Raw genomic sequence first — 20976 nt, 5'->3', positions numbered from 1 at the left:
TATAGGGGTTATTATAGTTAAAATGAGAGATAATTTACTTTTTTCAGCTCTGTTGAGATATAATCGTCACATAACATGATGATTTGATACATGGATGTATTGAGAAATAATTTCCACAGTGAGGTTAGTTAACACATTCATCACCTCACATAAATATCTTTTGTGTGTGTGTGTGTGTGTGTGGTAAGAACATTTAGGATCTACTCTATTAGCAATTTTCAAGTGTATAATACAGTATTGTGAACTACTGTCTTTGTGGACTTTACACTCACAGCACCACCACCCCCCCCCCAAAAAAAAAAAAAACAGGGGATGGGGATGGGGAGAGTGTTAGCTGCTCCAGAATTTCCATATAGGAGAAGTTAAGAGGAGTCACAGATGGGACTTAAGGCTTCATTTATACAGTAAGGACATTGTTATTACTTAGATTTTAATTAAGAAGTAAATAAAAATAATAGTTTTCCTTAAGTACTTTGAGCCACACGTTGACCTGGACGAGGGCATGGCAATCCACTCTAGTGTTCTTGCTTAGAGAATCCCATGAACAGAGGAGCTTAGTAGGCTGCAGTCCATAGGGTCACAAAGAGTTGCACGGGAAAGAAGCAACTTAGCACATGCACGACCATCTTAAAAACTATTATTATTTTATTTTTGTTGCCTACTATAGTTTTCCTTGTAGTTGTTAAGGTGAAGGCTAGTGAAGATTAATGGGGATTCAAGTCTCCATTCCCCCCCACCAGCCCTTCCTGTGTTAGTCACTCAGTCGTGTGCGACTCTGCAATCCCAGGGACTGCAGCCCGCCTGGCTCCTCTGTCCATGGAATTCTCCAGGCAGGAACACTGGAGAGGGTTGCCATTCCCTTATCCAGGGGATCTTCCCTACCCAGGAATCGAACTCAGGTCTCCTACATTGCAGGCAGATTCTTTACCATCTGAGCCACCAGAGAGCTAAGGACTATATTCTAACTTCTAACCCTGTTTGCCCCAGTGCTTTCTCACATTAAAGGCTGTACCACGCTTCCTCAGCGGATTGCCCATTCTAACATTTCTCTGTCATCCAGGGGTGGACTCCCATTCTGACCTCTCCACACTCCCTGAGTGCTTGTCCGGCACAGTCCCTTGCTGTTGTTTAGTCTCTAAGTCGTGACCCACTCTTGCGACCGTATGGACTGTATCCCGCCAGATTCCTTTTCTATGAGATTCTCCAGGCAAGAATACTGCAGGGGTAGTAACCCTTGCCTCACTCTAAAAACCCACCGAGGCCTAGTTCTCCGGTGTACGGAATGGACACACTTCCAAGATGGCGGCCCGCTCGCAGAAGCGCCATTGGGTGCAGCCATGTTCGCTACCCAACAGCGCCCCCCGCCTCGCCGGGAAACTGCACAAAGTCTTTTTAACGTCTCTTCGCCCTGTTGAACGCGACTGTCAAAATAATCCGGAGCATGCGCAATGCCAACCGTCCGTAAGGGGCAGTGCTAGAGATCTGACTGGAAGCGGAAGTGCCTGCGGAGGTTTTTTTTTTTTTTTTTTTGCTGCTTGTGTGGGGAGCTTTTTCACACTTTATTTCCGAGAGATCTCTGTGGTGATTTTGGTTGGTCTTGATTAGGAATTCTGTGAGGTCAGTGACGGAGGGCTTGTCCGTTGAGTTAGTGATGATGGTTTTCGGCTTCAGTGGTGGGGGGTCGTGTCTGTGGCGTCCCTTGATTGGTATCAAAGAGTTCAGTGATGGGGTTCTGGGCAACAATGAGTATCTTTAAGAAGAGTGACTGGGATTTTGGGGCCCAGTGATGGAAGTCTGTGGTCAGTGGTAGGGCTTGGGGTGTCAGCATGGGGTCTGTCATGAGCTTGTTTTCTAAACATTCACAAGCATTTTCTTTATTCCTCACATCTCAGCGTTTGGTTTTTTTGTCTTTTTTTTTTTTATTTCAATTTTTTCTTTGACCCGTAAATTATTCAGAAGGGCATTCTTATTTCAAATAATGCCTCTGGGTGAGGCTCGAGGGTAAAAATTGCTTATGGCCCAGTTCGGGGTCAGTTTTCATAAATATCACACATCTTTTACGGAAAAACAATGTGTGTTCTTTAATAATTACATTGTTTAATAGCGAATGTATTTCCAGATTATTTTCTCTGCTTAATTAATTACCGAGACAGGTAAACTCACATTGGAAAGGTTATTTGTCCTCTTGCCCTTCTTTCTGCCAGTTTCTGGTTTGTATATTTGAAACTATTATTAGGAACAGTTATTTGTATTTTTAGTAGTAGTTGAACCTAAATAACTCAAAAGATACTATAGCCACTTAAGCACCCACCACTAATTTATAAAAGAGCTCATTTTCCAAAATGCTTTCCAGCATTTTAAAAAAAGCTTTTACAGTTCTGAGGGTAAAATTATATCTAATTGTTCTAATGCAGTCGGCCATCTAAATTTCCTTTTCTGTGAATTTGCGTGTCCTTTGTCACTTTTTAAAAAATCTATTTGATTGCTAGTTTTGGTGGTTTTTTCCAGTAGGGATAACCTGTCGTCACATATTGAAAAATTATATATATCTATATATCTTCATTTTTAAGGTGTATCTTTATAATCAGAAATATTTGTTTTTTCATTTATAGTTTCTGGGTTTTCTCTCATTTTTAAGTTAGGTCTCATTTATAAGTTAGATACTTATAAGTAAGATCCCTCCTACTCCATCAGAATGTTATACAAATATATTCTCCTAAAGTTTATTTTTATATTCTTTGAGGTTTTAAAAATGTATATACTTTAAGTATTTATTCCTGTTGGAAGTCAATCTAAAGTATAGTGTGTGATGGGGATCTAGTTTGTTTTGTTCCAGGTGGATGGCCAGTTACATCAACATTGCTTATGCAAAGAATGTCTTGTGTACATTCAGTTGAATGTCACATACATAAATCAGTAATACATACATAAATCATTGTCTGGTCTGTTGTTTTCCTTGCTTTGATTATATTGTTTTTATATTGTTTTAATATCTAATAGTGATGGTAATTGCTGATATTTATTGCATGCTTCTTGTGTTCCAGGGAGGTATTGAGTACTTTACAAGCACCATCTCATTTAATTTTCATAATTCTATGAGGTAGGCATTTTAATTCTTATTTTTGAAACTAAAGCTAAAATAACTTCATTGTCTCATAGCCAAAAAATAGCTGAGTTGCAATTCACATCTTTAATACTGTTTCTCTGTATCTCATGTTTTTCCCCATATTTTACCATGAATAACATCACAGGATTTGTTAAACTTTCTGTCCTTCACAGAGTGTGTGTATGTTCAGTTGCATCTGGCTCTGTGACCCCACAGACTGTAGCCCACCAGGCTCCTCTGTCCATGGGATTTTCCAGGCAAGAATACTGGAATGGGTTGCCATTTCCTCCTCCAGGGAATTCTCCCGACGCGGGGATTGAACCTGTGTCTCCTGCATTGGCAGGCGGATTCTTTACCACTGAGCCAACTGGGAAGCCTGTACTCCACAGTGCTAGTTCTCAAAATGTGGTTCCTGAAACAGCAATATTAGCATCACCTGGGTACTAGTTAGAAATGCAGATTTTGGGGCCCTGCTATGATCTGAATATTTGTTCTTCCCAAATTCATATGTTAAAATCCAGACACCCAAAATTATGGTGTTAGAAAATGGGACCTTTGGGGAATGATTAGGTCATAAAAGTAGAACCCTGGTGAATGGGATTAGTGCCCATACAAAAGAGACACCACAGAGCTCCCTAGCCCCTCCCACCATGTGAAAACACAGCTAGAAGGTGCTGACTTTAAATCAGGAAGAGTGCCTTCATGAAAACATGTTCGTGCTGGCACCTTGATCTTGGACTTCTCAGCTTCCAGAACTGTGAGCAGTAACTTTCTGTTGTTTATAAGCTACTGAGTCTGTGGTATTTTGTTAGAACAACCTGAATAGTCTGAGTTGGGCCCTATCCTAGACTTGCTGAATTGGAAACTGTTAGAATGTGCAGATTTTTAACTGTATTAATATTTTAACAGACCCTCCAGGTGATTCAAATGCACACTCAAGTTTGAGAACCACTGTTCTGTGGTGTCTGGCTCAGGAAACTACACCTTGGAGTTCCTTGGAAATGTTGATTTTATGACTGACCATGTGAACATTATCTTTCCAGAAGCTTCTGGACTAGATCTTCCTCCCGATTTCACCTCACCACTCTTCAGCGGCTCTGCTTGAGTTTATATGTGCACCAAACTTTAGTTTGCTTAGAGAATAAAGGTTGAGACCCAACATGACCATGCCAGCCAATCAGACCTCTCCCCAGAAATCCCTGAGCCTGGCTCCAGAGGAACGTGGTGGCTCATGTGAGGTGAGGAGGAGGAATCCCAGTGGGTGGAAATTCATTCTGGGAGTAGTTTGATCTTTACAACAAAGTTTTGGATAAAGATGATACCTAAAGTTATTCCCAACCTTGTTTTTGATATTTGTTTCATTTTGTTTACTATGTAACCTTGATGTCCCAACCAGTCAATGATAGTAATAGAATTGAAAATTATAAATATAGATTCAGAAGTCAAATGTATTAACTATTCACAGCAAAACAATGCTCAAAAATAATCTGGAAAAGTTGAAGTGAAAGTTAGTCACACAGTCATGTCTGACTCTTTGTGATCCCAAGGACTGTTGCCCGTCCGGCTCCTCTGTCCGTGGAATTCTCCAGGCAAGAGTGGAGTGGGATGCCATTTTCTTCTCCAGGGAAAAATAATCTAGAGAAATAATTTATCTCAAAGAAATAAAATGTAAATTGCAGATGAAATGGGTGTATTTTGAGGAATATATTAACTTTCCCATCAAACCTTTAATTACCATTTACTATATTTTCCCTTGTAGGTTTTATGACTTTTATTTTAAAAATTCTACTTTTAATAAGATTGAGATTGGCCAATGCCAATTTTTCACAGAATGTTTTTATTGCTTTCAGAGAAAACTTCATTTCTGTGTTACTTTTTCTTTCTTTACTGAGATCTGCCATTTTTTTAAACAATTAAATAACAATTTCTTAACTTGTTTTTCCAGAATTTATTCCTTGGACTCTTATATCCCTATTTACTTAATTAAGTTGTTGCTTGTTTTAGTGAATTCCTTGAATTCATGGTGATTGTGTTTGTGTGGCAGCTTATTTCTAGCATGTTCCTTTAAATCTCCTTTTTCTTTTATTCTTTTTGCTTATAGTGTCTTTGTACATTAGATTTTTATTGTTATCTTTAAGTAAGGAGATTTTTTTTTCCCTGGACAGATTGTTTATAAGAAGCTCATTTGGTGTGGAGTCAAAGCCACAGATATGGCATCTTCTTGATTCCTTATTTAATTATTGATGGCATAGGGTTCAGGGGCCAGGACTTTAGTGTGAAATAGGTTGTGAATGTGCAAGTGTATGAAAGAGGAAGATTAGAGCATATATAGTCTTTTCAAGTATATAGGGGACATTTTCAAAGAAATGATGTTTTAAGCCTCCTAAACAGAATAAACACATCGCATAGAGGCAAACCAGAATCTTTGAAGACAGTTAAATGAAGAAATAAAAAAGATAGCTTTTAAACATCATAATTTTAAACATTAAAAACCAAGAGCATCTTTAAAAATTTTTTTGTATTTATTTATTTTTGACTGTGCTAGGTCTTCATTGGTGCCAGCGGGCTTTCTCTAGTTATTGTGATATGTGGCCTTATTGTGGTGGCTTCTCTTGTTGCAGAGCACAGGCCCTAGAGCACACAGGCTTCAGTAGTTGTGGTGCACAAGCTTAGTTGCCCCATGGTATGAAAAACCACAAGTATCTTTAATACTTTCTCTGTCCTGTCCTCCCTACATGCTTATTCCCTCCTCTGAATTCAGTGACCTGCTTTAGTACAACTGAATCATCATCTCCATACTAGCTCTGTATCCATCTGCCTAGTGTCCCTTCTTGTATATGTTTTACCACCTAAACCTCAATATGTACAAAATTTATTAATTCTTGTCTTCTTCCCCCAGCCTCCACCTCTAGTCCTTAAATTCAACTGTGACCTTAGAATCACAAAACTGATAACTGAGAGTTACTTGAGTCCCATTATCTTATCTTCACATTTGGTATCAATTTTACCTCCTTAATAATTAATAGCAGTCTGTTCTATAGCCTTACTACAGCCTTACTTTAGGTAAGTAAGAAATTTGTATTCTCCCACCTGAATTATGCGGTGGTTTTCATAACGTATTTTCCAGTTTTACTCATTTCAGAATGTTCTCTTATGAGAATAATCTTTCTTCAATATAGTTTTTCAACTTTTATTTGTTTTGGAATAATTATAGATTCAAAGAGCATTGCAGAATATAATACAGAGAATTCTTTCATAAATTCCTGTTTATTGTGGTGCATGGTTATTTTTATTCATTGCTCGATCCAGTCTGCCAGTATGTTGTTTAGGATGTTTGCATCTAAATTCATAAAAGAGATACTGGTCTGTAGTTTTCTTTTTGATACTGTCTTTGTCCTGTTTTGGTATCAGGGTAATAATACTGACTTCATAAAATTAGTTGGGCTTAATTAGAAGGGCTTCCTCCTCCTTTACTTTCTGAATGGGATTATGTAAAAATGAGACTAATGCTTCTTTAAAAATTTAGTAGAACTCTCTAGTAAAACTCTCTGGGCCTGGAGATTTTTTTCAGGAGATTTTAAATTATGATTTTAATTGAATGGTTGTAGGATTATCAATTTATCTATGCCATAATGTAAGTTTTGGTAGTTTGTGGTTTTTGAGGAATTGGTCCATTTCTTCTAAATTGCTGACTCTTACCAGCATAGAATTTTTGTATTCCCTTATTTTTCTTTTAATGGCTGCCAGATCTGTAATCTTAGTCCTATTTCATTCCTGACGTTGGTGATTTGTATCTTTTTAATCCTTGATTACTAGGTCAGTTAGCAAGATTTAGCAATTTTATTTATTTATTTCCCCAAATAATACATTGTGTGTTATTGATTTTTCTCTAGTTAAAAAAAAATTTGTTTTCCATTCATTGATATTTACTTTCTATTATTTTTCTTTTTTCTGCTTGCTTTGGGTTTATTTTGCTTTTCTTTTTCTACTTTCCTGAGGTAGGAATTTAGATTATTGACTTGAGAACTTTCCCCTTCTTCTTTTTTTTTTAATTGATGTAATTGACATATCACACATTAGTTTTAGGTATACAACATTATTCAATCTTTGTATATATTGTGAAATGGTCACCACAATAAATCTAGTTTTCATCACACGTAGTTACAGATGATTTTCTTATGTTGAGAACGTTTAAGATATTTATTAATTTTCACAAGGCAGTTATATTTCTAATTTTTGAGGAACTTCCATAGTATTTCCCATAGTGGTTGTACCAGTTTACATTCTTCCAGTAAGGCACAAAGATTCCCTTTTCTCCACATCTTTGCCAACACTTGTTATTTCTTGTGGTATTTTTTGTTTTTGTTTTGTGTGGTGGGTTTTTTTTTTATAATAGCCATTCTAATATGTGTAAGGTGGTATCTTATTGTGAATTTAACTTGTATTTCCCTGATTGTTAGTGATATTGAGCATGTTTTCATATATCTGTTGGAAATCTGTATATTTTCTTTGGAAAAATGCCTTATTCAGATCCCCTGCCCATTTTTTGTTTGGAGTTTGTTTCTCCTTTTCTATAAATTTCCCTATCAGCATCTCACAGATTTTGATATGTTACATATTTTTTACCAGCCAATAAACATAAAAGTTTTGATTTAGTTAGTAATCAAATAACTGTAAAGATAATAATGCATTACCATTTTTGCCCAGCATGACAAAGATTTTAAAAGGACAGCACTTAATGGTAATGAGAGATAAGATGAATTGATATGTAGTATTTTTCATTTTCTTTCAGTTCTGTGCATTTTCTAAATTTCTTTTGAGGATTTCTCTTTGACTTGAAGTTTATTTAGAAGTGTGTTGATTGATTTCAAGATATTTTGTGACTTTTCAGTTTTTGTTATTATTTTCTAACATATTTCCTTTGGAGATTTTTCTGTTGTCTTTCTGTTACTGATTTTTAATTGGATTCTATTATTTTCAGAGAGCAACTTTGCATTATTTCAGTTCTTTCCAGTTTATTGAGATTTGTTTCACACCCTAGCATATGGTCTGTCTTGGTCATTGTTCTGTGGGTTCTTGAAAAGAATGTGTGTTTTTCTTTTGTTGAAGTATCCTATAAATATTGATTAGAAGGTGTTTGCTTTTCTATAGCATAGATAATACCCTCTCTGTTATTTCTGCAATTTGCTGAGTGTGGGATATTCAAGTCCCTATAATCCCTTTTTTAAGTGTTTATGACTCCAGGTGGAAATAAGTCATTCCTTCAATTATGCATTTCCAGACTAGAATTTTTAAATATAAATGATCATGGTTTTTTTTTTTTTTTAAACTACTTTATTATGAAAAAAAATGTAAACGTATCCAAGAGTAAAGAGAATAGTATAAGGAACCCTTGTATCTATTATACTGATCACTCAGCTTTAATAGTCATCAATACTCTGTCATTTTTATATTAACTAAAGTCACACTCCTTCCCAACTGCCAGATTATTTTAAAGTAAATTCCAAAAACCATTTTATCTGTGAATACTTTGATGTATATCTCTTAAGATATGAGAATTCTTTTTTCCTTTTTATTTAATGTAACCATAAAGCCATTATCACACCTATAACATAGTGATAGTAATTTCTAGATATCATCGAATATACAGTTTTTATTTGAATTTCTCTTAAGATGAGGAAATGGTAACCCACTCCAGTATTCTTCCCTGGAAAATCCCATGGACAGAGGAGCATGGTGGGCTACAGTCCATGGGGTTGCAAAGAGTCGTACACAACTGAGTATGCACAAAGACATACATACAAACATGCCATAAGTATCTTTTTAATGTTGGTTTGCTTTAATTAAGAGCCAAATAAGGTCCATAAGTTGCACTTGGTTAGTATGGCTCTAAAGTCTTTTTTTTTGGAGGGAGGAGTTGGGGAGCACAGCACAAGGCTTGTGGGATCCTAGATCCCAACCAGGGACTGAACCTGGGATCTCGGCAGTGAAAGCTCCAGCTTCCAACCATTGAACCACCAGGGACTTCTCTTAGTCTCTTTTAATAAAGAAACGATTCCCCTATTGCCTTCTGTGGCCATCACTGAAACGCCACCAGCCAAAATGAAGTTCATTCCCTTTGTGACTTCTGACCTAAGCAAGAATCGAAAAAGGCATTTCAATGCACCTTCCCACATTCGCAGGAAAATTATGTCTTCTCTTCTTTCTGAAAAGCTAAGACAGAAGTACGTCGTTCGATCCATGCCCATCCAAAAGGATGATGAAGTTCAGTTGTATTAGGGTACTACAAAGGGCAGCAAATTGGCAAAGTAGTCCAGGTTTACAGGAAGAAATACGTCATCTACACTGAATGAGTGCAGCAGGAGAAGGCTAATGGCACAACTGTCCATATGGGCATTCACCCCAGCAAGGTGGTTATCACCAGACTAACACTGGACAAAGACCACAAAAAGATCCTCAAAGGTAAAGCCAAATCTCTCCAAGTAGGAAAGCAAAAGGGCAAATATAAGGAAGAAACAATTGAGAAGATGCAGGAATAATGTCATCTTGTCTACAGCTTTCATTAAAAACTGTTAAAAAACAAAAAAAAGATTCCCCTCCATATTTTTTCTTTTGTGATTTATTTTTTGAAGAAACAGATCATTTGCTACCTTCTGGATTTAGCTTATGTTTTAGTCTTGATATGTTGAACATATTCCTCTACACTTCACATTGTTGTTGTTTAGTCACTAAGTTGTGTCTGACTCTCTGCGACCCCATGGATTTTAGCCTGTCAGGTGCCTCTGTCCATGGGATTTCCTTGGCAAGAATACTGGAGTGGGTTGCCGTTTTCTTCTCCCAACCCAGGGAGTGAACCCCAGTCTCCTGCATTGCAGGCGGATTCTTTGCCCCTGAGGCACCAAGGCCTTACATATGAATAATTTGTGGGATCTAGAGGCTTAATGCGGAGAAGGCGATGACACCCCACTCTTGCCTGGAAAATCCCATGGACAGAGGAGCCTGGTAGGCTGCGGTCCATGGGGTCTCGAAGAGTCAGACACGACTGAGCGACTTCCCTTTCACTTTTCTCTTTCATGCTTTGGAGAAGGAAATGGCAACCCACTCAAGTGTTCTTGCCTGGAGAATCCCAGGGACGGGGGAGCCTGGTGGGCTGCCGTCTATGGGATCACACAGAGTCGGACACGACTAAAGTGACTTAGCAGAGAGCAGAGGCTTAATGAGTTTCAGGTTGTATTTTTCTTTATATATCATATCAGGAGGCCCATAATACCTGGTTATCTCTTTTTATGATGTTAAAATTGTTGATTCATTGCAGATTTTCTTAGCTCATTCATTCATTTTAAACTTCTCAGCCTTTCACATGAAACAGTTGAGCAACCTTTAGTGATTATTGTCTATTATTTCATTATGAATTATGAAATGATGTTATTCTGATTCTATCCTAACTTCTTCATTAATTAGCCAGAAAGCATTTTGTAAGAAACTGTTCCTCATCACTTATTTGGTTATTCTGCAATACAAAAAAATTTTAATATAAATCTGATTAGCTTAATTACCTTTACTTAAAGTGGAAAATTCATACTTCTTCTTTGAGCAAACTGTTTTTCCCATAACCACCTTCCTGGCATGTCATGCAGACTTCTCTTCATTTACATAGAGCTATTTACTGTTATCCAGTCTCATTGTGTCTTTTCCTATATCCACACCTTTGGTTTTGTCTTTTCTGGGAAATGACCTCCCTCACCCCCTCATTCTGTATTATACTTCTCATCTTCTAACTTAAATTCCTCAATTAATGTAAACTTACCCCCCCATATAGAATGTATTTTTCCTTTTGGGGGACCCCAGTGTTTTCTACATGGAGATTCACTTTTTAACCCTTTAGTGAATTTGTGACTTCCTTTTTAAAAATCATAGGTCTTGTTTATTTTCTAAGTCTTTTAAGTTGCTAGAAGATTAGAAACATAAGTAATTTGTTTTTGTGTTTCCAGGACTAGCATAATGGGTTGGCCTAAATTAATTAGAAATTATATTTTAGGTCATTCATCCAGTTGCTAGAAAACTACAAGAGAGCCTGTTTCAATCTTCAGTTTTGAAAAGTGAGTAATTGACTGATCATAGTATAGAACAACGGAGAAGGCAATGGCACCCCACTCCAGTACTCTTGCCTGGAAAATCCCATGGACGAAGGAGCCTGGTGGGCTGCAGTCCATGGGGTCGCTAAGAGTTGGGCATGACTGAGTGACTTCACTTTCACTTTTCACTTTCATGCATTGGAGAAGGAAATGGCAGCCCATTCCAGTATTCTTGCCTGGAGAATCCCAGGGACAGAGGAGCCTAGTGGGCTGGCGTCTATGGGGTCGCACAGAGTCGGACATGACTGAAGTGACTTAGCAGCAGTAGCAGCAGCAGCAGTATAGAACAATAGCAGAAATTCTTTACTGGACTTCTTTCTTCCATAAAATATTATGTAGAACTAGATATTTAATATACACTCTGTATAGACTGAAGTGACTAGCACACACACATGCACACTCTGTATGAAATATTTTTTAAATGTTCCTGGATTACACAAGTATATGCATTTGTCAAAACTTCAAATGGTACTCTGAGGGTTTGTACATTTCATTGTATGTAAGACTTATCTTAAAAATGATAAAAACATGTTATACTCTACTTAATGATTTGCATTTTTGAAGTATTTAGAAGGAAGTATACTGGCACCTATAGTTTTTGAAATGCACAGAAAAGTAAGATGGACTGATGGATGGGTAAATATCTGGTAAAAGCAAGTAGGGTAACATGTTAGTGATAGATTATAAGTGGTTATAATTATAGATTTTCCCTATATAATTCTTTTACATCTTCTGTATAAAATTTCATAATAAATTTTTAAGGAAATGAGGGGGGTGAGGTTTTTTAAAAAAAAAGGTAAACTAATAACTACAAAACTCAAGTTCTATATTCCTAAATAAAGTGTCTCCATCCTCCAAAGCTAACTATTCATGCTGAACAGGAATGTGCCCTTACAGGTATCAGTGTCCTTCAGGGACGTGGCTGTAGATTTCAGCAGAGAGGAGTGGCAGCAGTTGGACCTTGATCAGAAAAACCTGTACCGGGATGTGATGCTGGAGACCTGTAGCCACTTGCTCTCAATAGGTAAGCACAGTCACCTGGGTGTCTGAGGGAGGGCCCCACTGAGAGTGTTCTTATTCTCAGGTGCTGAATGCTATGAGACATCTGACTTATATGATGGTTTTGCCCTTATTTGTCCAGAATTCTTTTTCCCTTTTGGGCACTGTGAATATTATAGTTGACTCTTGAACAACACAGGGGTTGGGGCGCAGACCCCCTGCACAGTTGGAAATTTACATATAACTTTTCACTTCCCAAACACTTAACTACTAATAGCCTACTGGTGACTGGAAGACTTACCAGTAACATGTGAAAGTGTTAGTCCCTCAGTTGTGTCCAACTCTTTGTGACCCCATGGACTGCAGCCCTCCAGACTCAGTCCATGGAATTTTCCAGACAAGAATACTGGAGTGGGTGGCCATTCCCTTCTCCAGGGGATCTTCTGGGGTTGAACCTGGGTCTCCTGCATTACAGGTAGATTCTTTACAGTCTGAGCCACCTGAGAATCCCTACCTATTAGGCTTATGTTACCTATTTTATTTATGTTATTCATTTTCTTATATGTTTTATTTTTATTTATGTTATTTACCTGTTTTATTTATGTTACCAATAACATAAATAGTCAATGTATATTTTGTATATTGTATGTATTATATATTGTATTCTTATAATAAAGTAAGCTAGAGAAAACAATTACAAAAGAGGCACACAACACACTTACGGTAATGCAGTTCTTGGAAAGCAAAGTTATAAAACTAAGACCTTATTGACTTTATGTTAAATATCACTCACCTTATGCCTATGTAAGAATAGTCTGTCATCCTCAGTACAGGTCTTATGCATGACGTTCTACATGATGAATACTTAGGTGATGAATACAATGATGATGATGAAACTAAAACTCCTCATATAGTTCTTATCAATAGATTTTCACAGGAAGACACATGTATATACAACAGATAAGTTTATTGACTGTATAGCACGATGAGTATTTACTGCTTTTTAGGTGGAAGTAGATCATCATAAAAGTCTTCATCTTCATCATCTTCACATTAGGTGGGATGAGGAGGAGGAAGAAAAGAAATTGGTTTTGCTGTCTCAGAGGTGGCAGAGGCAACAGAAGTGGGGGAGGTAGAAGAGTTGAGGCTAGAGAAGCAGGCACACTCAGTGTAATTTTATGCAAATACATCATAATTTCTGTCTTAATTTTTTCGCTTTTTCATTTCTCTAAAAATGCTTCTATATCATACCAATCCTTCTTCCACCATTTGCTTTAGTTTTAGTGCTCATATCATAGAATGGTCCATGTGGTAAAAGAAGTTAGAAACAGTCTTAAGCAAGTGGAACCCGTCTGCTAGACTGTCTCATGTCAGTTTGTTCTCTGGCACTGCTTATTTTATATCTGTTTCCTACCATCTGGCACTGATTCGGAAGCCCTCATATTTACCAAGCCTGTGGTGTGATGTCTATTAGCTCTTGAATTTCTCTAAGATCCATATCTTCAAATCCTTTACACTTTCACCTCCAATTTTTTTGCCTCATTCACAATGTCTTTCTTGATTTCCCTGATTGGTTCTGCTGTAAATCCTGTGAAGTTACGCACAACATCTGGACACAGTTTCTCTGGCAGGAATTTATGGTTCAGGCTTGATGAATTTTATAGCTTTTTCTATAACAAGAATGGCATCTTCAGTGGTGTAATCCTTCCAGCCTTTCATGACGTTCTGTCAAGGTTCTCTTCCATAGCATTGACATTCCTTTCCATGGACTACCATGTGTAATAAGCTTTAATGATCCTTGTGACCCCCCCTGATCTAGGGGCTACATTAGAGATGTGTGTTTGGGGGCAACTAGACCACTTTATCACCTTTGGTGTTGAACTCGTGGGGTTCTGGGTGGCCAGTGGCATTGTCCAATAACAAGAGAACTTTAAAAGGCAGTCTCTTACTGGCTAGATACATCCTGACTTAAGGGACAAGCATCAGTGGAACCAATCCAGAAGTTTCTTGCTGTTCAGGCCTTCTTGTTTTACAGCCAAAAGACTGGCGGCTCTTGATGATTTTCTTAAAGGCATCTAGGAACTCATGTGTTCCCTTTTGGTCAGCAGAAGCTGCTTGTCCTGTTACCTTTTTTAAAAGCCAAACCTCTTTCTAAATTTATCAAACCATCCTTTACTGGGATTATATCCTCTCTCTTTAGGCCCTTCATGTTCCTTTTGCTGTATCTTATAATTACTTTGCTTTTTCTCAAATAGTATTAGAGTTTCTAGATATACTTCTCTTATAGCAATTCTGAACCCACATAAAAACTACATTTAAAATAAGTTTATTTTTGTCTGTGCTGGGTCTTCTTTGCCGTGCAGGCTTTTCTCTAGTTGCGGTGAGCTGGGGCTACTCTAGTTGCAGTGTGCAGACTTCTCATTGTGGTGGCTTCTCTTGTTGCAGAGGGCATCAGTAGTTGCAGCACATGGGTTCAGTAGTTGTGGCTCCCAGGCTCTAGAGCACAGGCTCAGTAGTTTTTGTGGCACACAGGCTTAGTTGCTCCACAGCATGTGGGATCTTCCAGGATCAGCGACTGAACCTGTGTCTCTTGCACTGGCCGGCAAATTCTTTACTATTGAGCCACTGCCCTATGCAGGGAAGCCCCAAACTCCACTTTTAATACAAGATAAAAAAGTATTTCTTAAAAAGTACAAGGTTTTTGTATCTTCTGGTTTAGCTACAGCAATGCTTTATGAATTATTTTTTCTCTTTTTAGAATGGTCCTCATACTGAGTTTGTTTATCTTGAAATGGCTGGCAACCACAGCTTTAGCTTGGAAAATATTTTCAATAAAATCCATGTGAGTGGACCCATGCAGTTCAAAGCTCTGTTGTTCAAGGATTAAGTGTACTTTGTTCTCTAACTAAACATGGTTAGTTTCCTGAAAAACAAAGCCTCATTGAACAATAAGACTTTACTGATTGGGCTCAGAAACACAATTCAGTTCAGTTCAGTCGCTCAGTTGTGTCCAACTCTTTGCGACCCCATGGACTGAAACACAATTAGCTGAACCTTAATCAAGCAATTCAACTTTTTCTTATAATGGCACTTAGTATGGGTTCCATGATATTATTCAAGGTTTATGGTATTGAGTGAACATGAAAAAGTACATGACAACCCAGGGAGATTAGTTTTTAGTGCTATGTGCAATTTATTGGAGAGAGGGATTGCTCATGAAGTGATGTTTTAAGTGGATATTCACAGCACTTAAACTTACTGAAATAGCAATAGGAGGTAGCTACAAAATTATTACAGCAGTACAGTATGTACTACAGTTTACGCAATTATAATTTATTATTGCATCTTTACGTTTGTCTACATTTCTGTGCTCTGTGAATGGTGCCATGTACAGTTATAAGTTTTTGTGTGCATAAATTTTGATAAATTTTAACTTTTTAGAGTAGATTTGTTTATACTTTATGGTGGGCTTCCCTGGTGGCTTAGATGGTAAAGAATCTGCCTGCAATCAAGAGACCCCGGTTTGATCCCTGGGTCGGGAAGATCTCCTGGAGAAGGAAATGGCAACTCACTCCAGTATTATTATCTGGAGAATCCCATGGACAGAGGAGTCTGGTGGGCTACAGTCCATGAGGTCGTAAAGGGTCAGACATGACTGAGCACAGGCAGAAGCAAGCAAGACCTTTTATCATTTCTCATGAACAGGATATCAAGTTCCTGAAATCGAGGTTTTCATGTTGGAACAAGGAAAGGAACCATGGGCATTGCAAGGTGAGGGCCCATATCAGAGCTGTCCAGGTGAGTGAGAGTGACCCAGACTGATGGGACACAGGGGAGTAAATCTCAACCATCTTGAGAAAGGCTAGCATCTTTGAGTTGCTATTAGTATGACTCTTCTGGAAGGTTCTGATTTTTTTTTTTTTTTTTGAGAGCCCTTGACATTGGCCTCTCAAATAACTAAATGCTTTCTACATAAATGCCTTTGCCAATTCTAACTATCTTCTTCCTTGGCTTTTTGGGCTCTGGATCACATGCCAATCTGCCTCATTAAATATTTTCTTTTTTTGTTGGTTATGCTCACGTTCTCTAACACTCTTTTCTTTCAGCTTTCCCCATTGTTTGAGAGTGACTCTTTTTGTATTCAGCTGTTTGTGGATTTGCTTTCTTTAAAACTTACTGTGTGTCACACACTCCCATTTCTGCTAGTCCTCTCTCATTTCTTATTGTGAGATGGTTCTAAACTTTATCTCCAGTCATGCTCTCTTCCTGTTTTCTCCATAGTCACTGACTTAAGATTTCTCACTTTCCCATTCCCTATGCCTTTCATCCAACTGATTACTTAGGGCTCACTGTCGCTTAACTGTTAGGAGTACCATTCTGACTTTTCCTTCCAGAATTACTTGAGACTTCATACTGACTGGGGAGTCTCTGCCTGGCTGATTGATTTTTGAAATTGCTTTATTTCTGTACTTCGCAAGATGAGGTTTGAGTTTGATCATGTCTTCATTCAGGATGCACTATCATCATCAGTATGAGTAAGGATTCTCTATAATTTTTTTTCCTGTTTATTCCTTTTTTCTTTTTTCCCCCATACTCATCTCACTTCCCATCATAGGCAATTGTTTCTTATGATAGAAAGATATTTTTCAGTTCATATGTGGTCTTTTTAAGTTTAAAATGACTTGAGGTATGTATTATTAATTTATATAAATGTTATTGTGCTGTATATCTTGTTCTTTGCCCTTTTTTCACTTCTGTACATAGTGAATTGAGTTCATAGAGTTTATTCTCTAAATAAACTGAATTCGATCCCACAGTGTTTCCTATCACCCCTGTCACCAAGTCTGCTAAGTCATTGATTCACCCTCATCACTCTTTTCAGTGTGTTCAGCTTGGATAAACCATATGAGCCTCTCATCTTGCCTTTGCTAGCTGTTCTTTGAGCTAAAATCATTCTCCTTTGAGAAGGAGACTTTGGGTTTCAAACCTCAGAAACTTTTCTATGTTGAGAGGGAAGGCGATGCTACAAATGATGTTTTGTTGTATTTTATTGTAGAAGAATTGTGGCAGATTGGTGACCAGATACAGAGCTATCATCAGAGAGAAAACAGATCTTTAAGAAATGTGGCTTTCATCAAGAAAGTATTGACTATACAAAGGGATTATGCATATAAGGACATAAGAAAAATAATTTGTGTGAGCCAAAACATTCCTTCCCCAAAGAGACCTCATCATCAATGTGACTTATTTGGAAGTGCTTTAAGCTGTAATTTAGATTTATGCAATCATAATAGAAACAGTGGATCAAAGAACATTAATAAGATTACTGAATATGGTAAAATTTCTTCCTATACTAAACAAGAGTGTACTCCAACAGGAGAGAAATTACAGGACCATAATCAATGTGGAAAAATTCTCAGCTATGAACAAGTACCCTCTCAACATCAGAAAATTCATACTGGGGTGAAATCTTACAAATGTGCTGAATTTGGAAATATCTTCACTCAAAATTCACAACTTAAGGTACATCTGAAAGTTCATACAGGAGAAAAACTCTATGTATGTATTGACTGTGGGAAAGCTTTTGTACAGAAGCCAGAATTCATCACACATCAGGGAACTCATACTCGAGAGAAGCCCTATAAGTGCAGTGAATGTGGGAAAGCCTTTTTCCAAGTATCTTCTCTTTTCAGGCATCAGAGACTTCATACTGGAGAAAAGCTCTACGAATGCAGTGAATGTGGGAAAGGCTTCTCTTATAACTCAGATCTTAGTATACATCAGAAAATTCATACTGGAGAGAAACACCATGAGTGCAGTGACTGTGGGAAAGCATTCACGCAGAAGTCCACGCTCAAGATGCATCAGAAAATTCATACAGGTGAGAGATCCTATATATGTATTGAATGTGGACAAGCCTTCATCCAGAAGACCCACTTGATTGCACACCGAAGAATTCACACTGGAGAAAAACCGTATAAATGCAGTAGTTGTGGGAAGTCGTTCATTTCCAAGTCACAGCTGCAGGTACATCAACGAACTCACACAAGAATGAAACCGTTTATGTGCAGCGAATATGGAAAGATTTTCAACAATAATTCCAACCTCAGTACACATAAGAAGGTTCAAATTAGAGAGAAATCTTCCATATGTACTGAATGTGGTAAGGCGTTTACCTACAGGTCAGAGTTGATTATACATCAGAGGATTCACACTGGAGAAAAACCTTATGAATGTGGTGATTGTGGAAAAGCATTCACTCAGAAATCTGCACTCACAGTGCATCAGAGAATTCATACAGGAGAAAAATCATATATATGCATGAAATGTGGTCTAGCCTTCATCCAGAAGGCACACTTGATAGCCCATCAAATAATTCATACAGGAGAGAAACCTTATAAATGTGGTCACTGTGGGAAGTCCTTTACTTCCAAGTCACAACTCCACGTGCATAAACGAATTCACACAGGAGAAAAACCCTATACGTGCACTAAATGTGGGAAGGCATTCACTAACAGATCAAATCTCATTACACATCAGAAAACTCATACAGGAGAGAAATCCTATATATGTCCTAAATGTGGCAAGGCCTTCACTCAAAGATCAGATTTGATTACACATCAGAGAATTCATACTGGGGAGAAACCTTATGAATGCAGTACCTGTGGAAAAGCCTTCACCCAGAAGTCACACCTCAATATACACCAGAAAATTCACACTGGAGAGAGGCAGTATGAATGCCATGAATGTGGGAAAGCCTTCAACCAGAAGTCAATACTCATTGTGCATCAGAAAATTCATACAGGAGAGAAACCCTACGTGTGCACTGAGTGTGGAAGAGCCTTCATCCGGAAGTCAAACTTTATTACTCATCAGAGAATTCATACTGGGGAGAAACCTTATGAATGCAGTGATTGTGGGAAATCCTTCACCTCCAAATCTCAGCTCCTGGTGCATCAACCAATTCACACAGGAGAAAAACCATATGTGTGTGTTGTATGTGGGAAAGCCTTTAGTGGCAGGTCAAATCTCAGTAAACACCAGAAAACTCATACTGGAGAGAAGCCTTACATCTGTTCTGAATGTGGAAAGACCTTCAGACAAAAGTCAGAACTGATTATACACCATAGGATTCATACTGGAGAGAAACCTTATGAATGCAGTGATTGTGGTAAATCATTTACCAAGAAATCACAGCTCCAAGTGCATCAGCGCATTCATACAGGAGAGAAGCCTTATGTGTGCGCAGAGTGTGGAAAGGCCTTCACTGACAGGTCAAATCTGAATAAACACCAGACAACACACACTGGAGACAAACCCTATAAGTGTGTCATCTGTGGGAAAGGCTTCGTTCAGAAGTCAGTGCTCAACGTGCATCAGAGTATTCACACTTGAGAGAAACAGTCTGAGAGAAACCTCAGATCAGATCTGATTTTATATTATGAAATTTATGCAGCAGAAAATATGCATATTATCTTAAATAGAAATGCTCCATCATAATGTCACATATTAGTATACAGAAGAGGACCTCTGAAAGGGCCCTAAAAGAGAGGGCCCCTTTCCACATTGTCACCAGCCTCAGTAAACCCTGAGGCATTTATACTGAGAAAGAACTGTGTCAACTTGGTACATTAGTGGAATTTTTCTCATGAAAACTATAATGGAACACTGTTACCAAATTCCGCAGTGGAAGCGTTATGTGAAGTCATGTTAATGATAACCCTGTTTACTGTGGAATAAGTAACATGCCAGTAAGCTGAATGGTAGAACAACATAATATATATGATAATGATAAGCCCTGAGTTCTGTGAGGTGTTTGTTGCAGAACACATTGTCTAACAGAATTTTGGGTGACATTCTTCTGCTGAATCTAACATGGTCTTGTCTATCCAATTCCCTATTGCATATTTTTATCAAGAAAAGGATACCACAATAAATGAGAAATTATTTTTGTATACAGTTGACTGACCCATTATCCTCTAGCACCCCTCGTTAGCTATCAGTAGATGTCTTCAACTCCCATACAGCACATTGTCTTCTGACGGCTATAATTGCATTATGACTGCCCATTCATGCTAAATACTGTGTCTGCTGACTACCCTTATCTCCCAGATTTATTGACCCTTAATTACCCCTCAGCATAATGTCCTGTGAGTTCCCATTACCTTCAGGAAAGCTGAAATAAGAGTGTTCAGGTCATCTCAGTCAACTCTTCACCTCAGTCTGCCGTTTGCTGTCATAGTTCTTCCAGCTCATTTGCCTTCCTTAATGACTTGCCTTTTATAATGACAGTAATAAATCACTAACTCATAAAAACAAACCTCAACATTACCTTCACTGTCTTCTTTCTATCCATCTTCATTCCATACACTCCACAAGGACCTTCTCCCCCATGTCCCTCAAACACATCAAATTAGGTCCTGCCTCAGGGCCTTTGCATTTATAGTGCCCTCTTCAAAGAGCACAGTTCCTCATATCTGTGTGCTTTACTCCTTCATGTCTTTCGTCCAGCAGCATCTCTTTGCAGAGGCCTTCCCTTCCCTACCTATCTGACTTAAAATTCCATCCCTCTCCTCTTCCTCCTTTATCATTCTCCATAACACTTATTACCACAGTACCCTGTATATTTCACTTGTTTGTCTATGGTTCGCATTCTAGAATTTTTTTTTCCCATTTTGTTCACCATAGTGAGCTTAGACCCATGCCTAACATACAGCAGTCCTTCCATGAATGTAC

The 20976-nt window shown here is 38.0% G+C and overlaps 1 protein-coding gene and 1 pseudogene across 3 annotated transcripts; both read left to right on the top strand.

Moving 5' to 3' along the window:
• On the top strand, nucleotides 1534–20033 carry LOC102169506 (zinc finger protein 585A). 3 transcript variants are annotated; one of them, XM_013971137.1, is made up of 6 exons: nucleotides 1534–1617; nucleotides 3045–3100; nucleotides 4150–4344; nucleotides 12139–12265; nucleotides 15946–16038; nucleotides 17297–20033. In XM_013971137.1, exons 3-6 carry the CDS (start codon nucleotides 4267–4269, stop codon nucleotides 19633–19635), a joined length of 2637 nt encoding a protein of 878 aa, XP_013826591.1. In that variant the 5' UTR covers nucleotides 1534–1617; nucleotides 3045–3100; nucleotides 4150–4266; the 3' UTR covers nucleotides 19636–20033. The 3 variants fall into 3 exon arrangements, with proteins under 3 accessions (XP_013826591.1, XP_013826592.1, XP_013826594.1); XM_013971138.1 differs by lacking the exon at nucleotides 15946–16038; XM_013971140.2 differs by lacking the exons at nucleotides 1534–1617; nucleotides 3045–3100 and adding an exon at nucleotides 11145–11205 and having other exon boundaries at nucleotides 4239–4344.
• Nucleotides 9194–9686, top strand: LOC102169212 (annotated as a pseudogene).

This window comes from Capra hircus, chromosome 18 (assembly GCF_001704415.2).
Source record: "Capra hircus breed San Clemente chromosome 18, ASM170441v1, whole genome shotgun sequence".
Taxonomy (NCBI): Eukaryota; Metazoa; Chordata; class Mammalia; order Artiodactyla; family Bovidae; genus Capra; species Capra hircus.
This window is presented reverse-complemented; position numbering and strand designations above follow the sequence as displayed.

Excerpts from the sequence above, each read along its gene's own strand:
- LOC102169506 (XM_013971137.1), top strand. The coding sequence starts at position 4,267 with ATGACCATGCCAGCCAATCAGACCTCTCCCCAGAAATCCCTGAGCCTG. Across the intron at positions 12,266-15,945 it reads TAGCCACTTGCTCTCAATAG|GATATCAAGTTCCTGAAATC; the intron begins GTAAGCACAGTC and ends TCTCATGAACAG. Across the intron at positions 16,039-17,296 it reads CCCATATCAGAGCTGTCCAG|AAGAATTGTGGCAGATTGGT; the intron begins GTGAGTGAGAGT and ends ATTTTATTGTAG.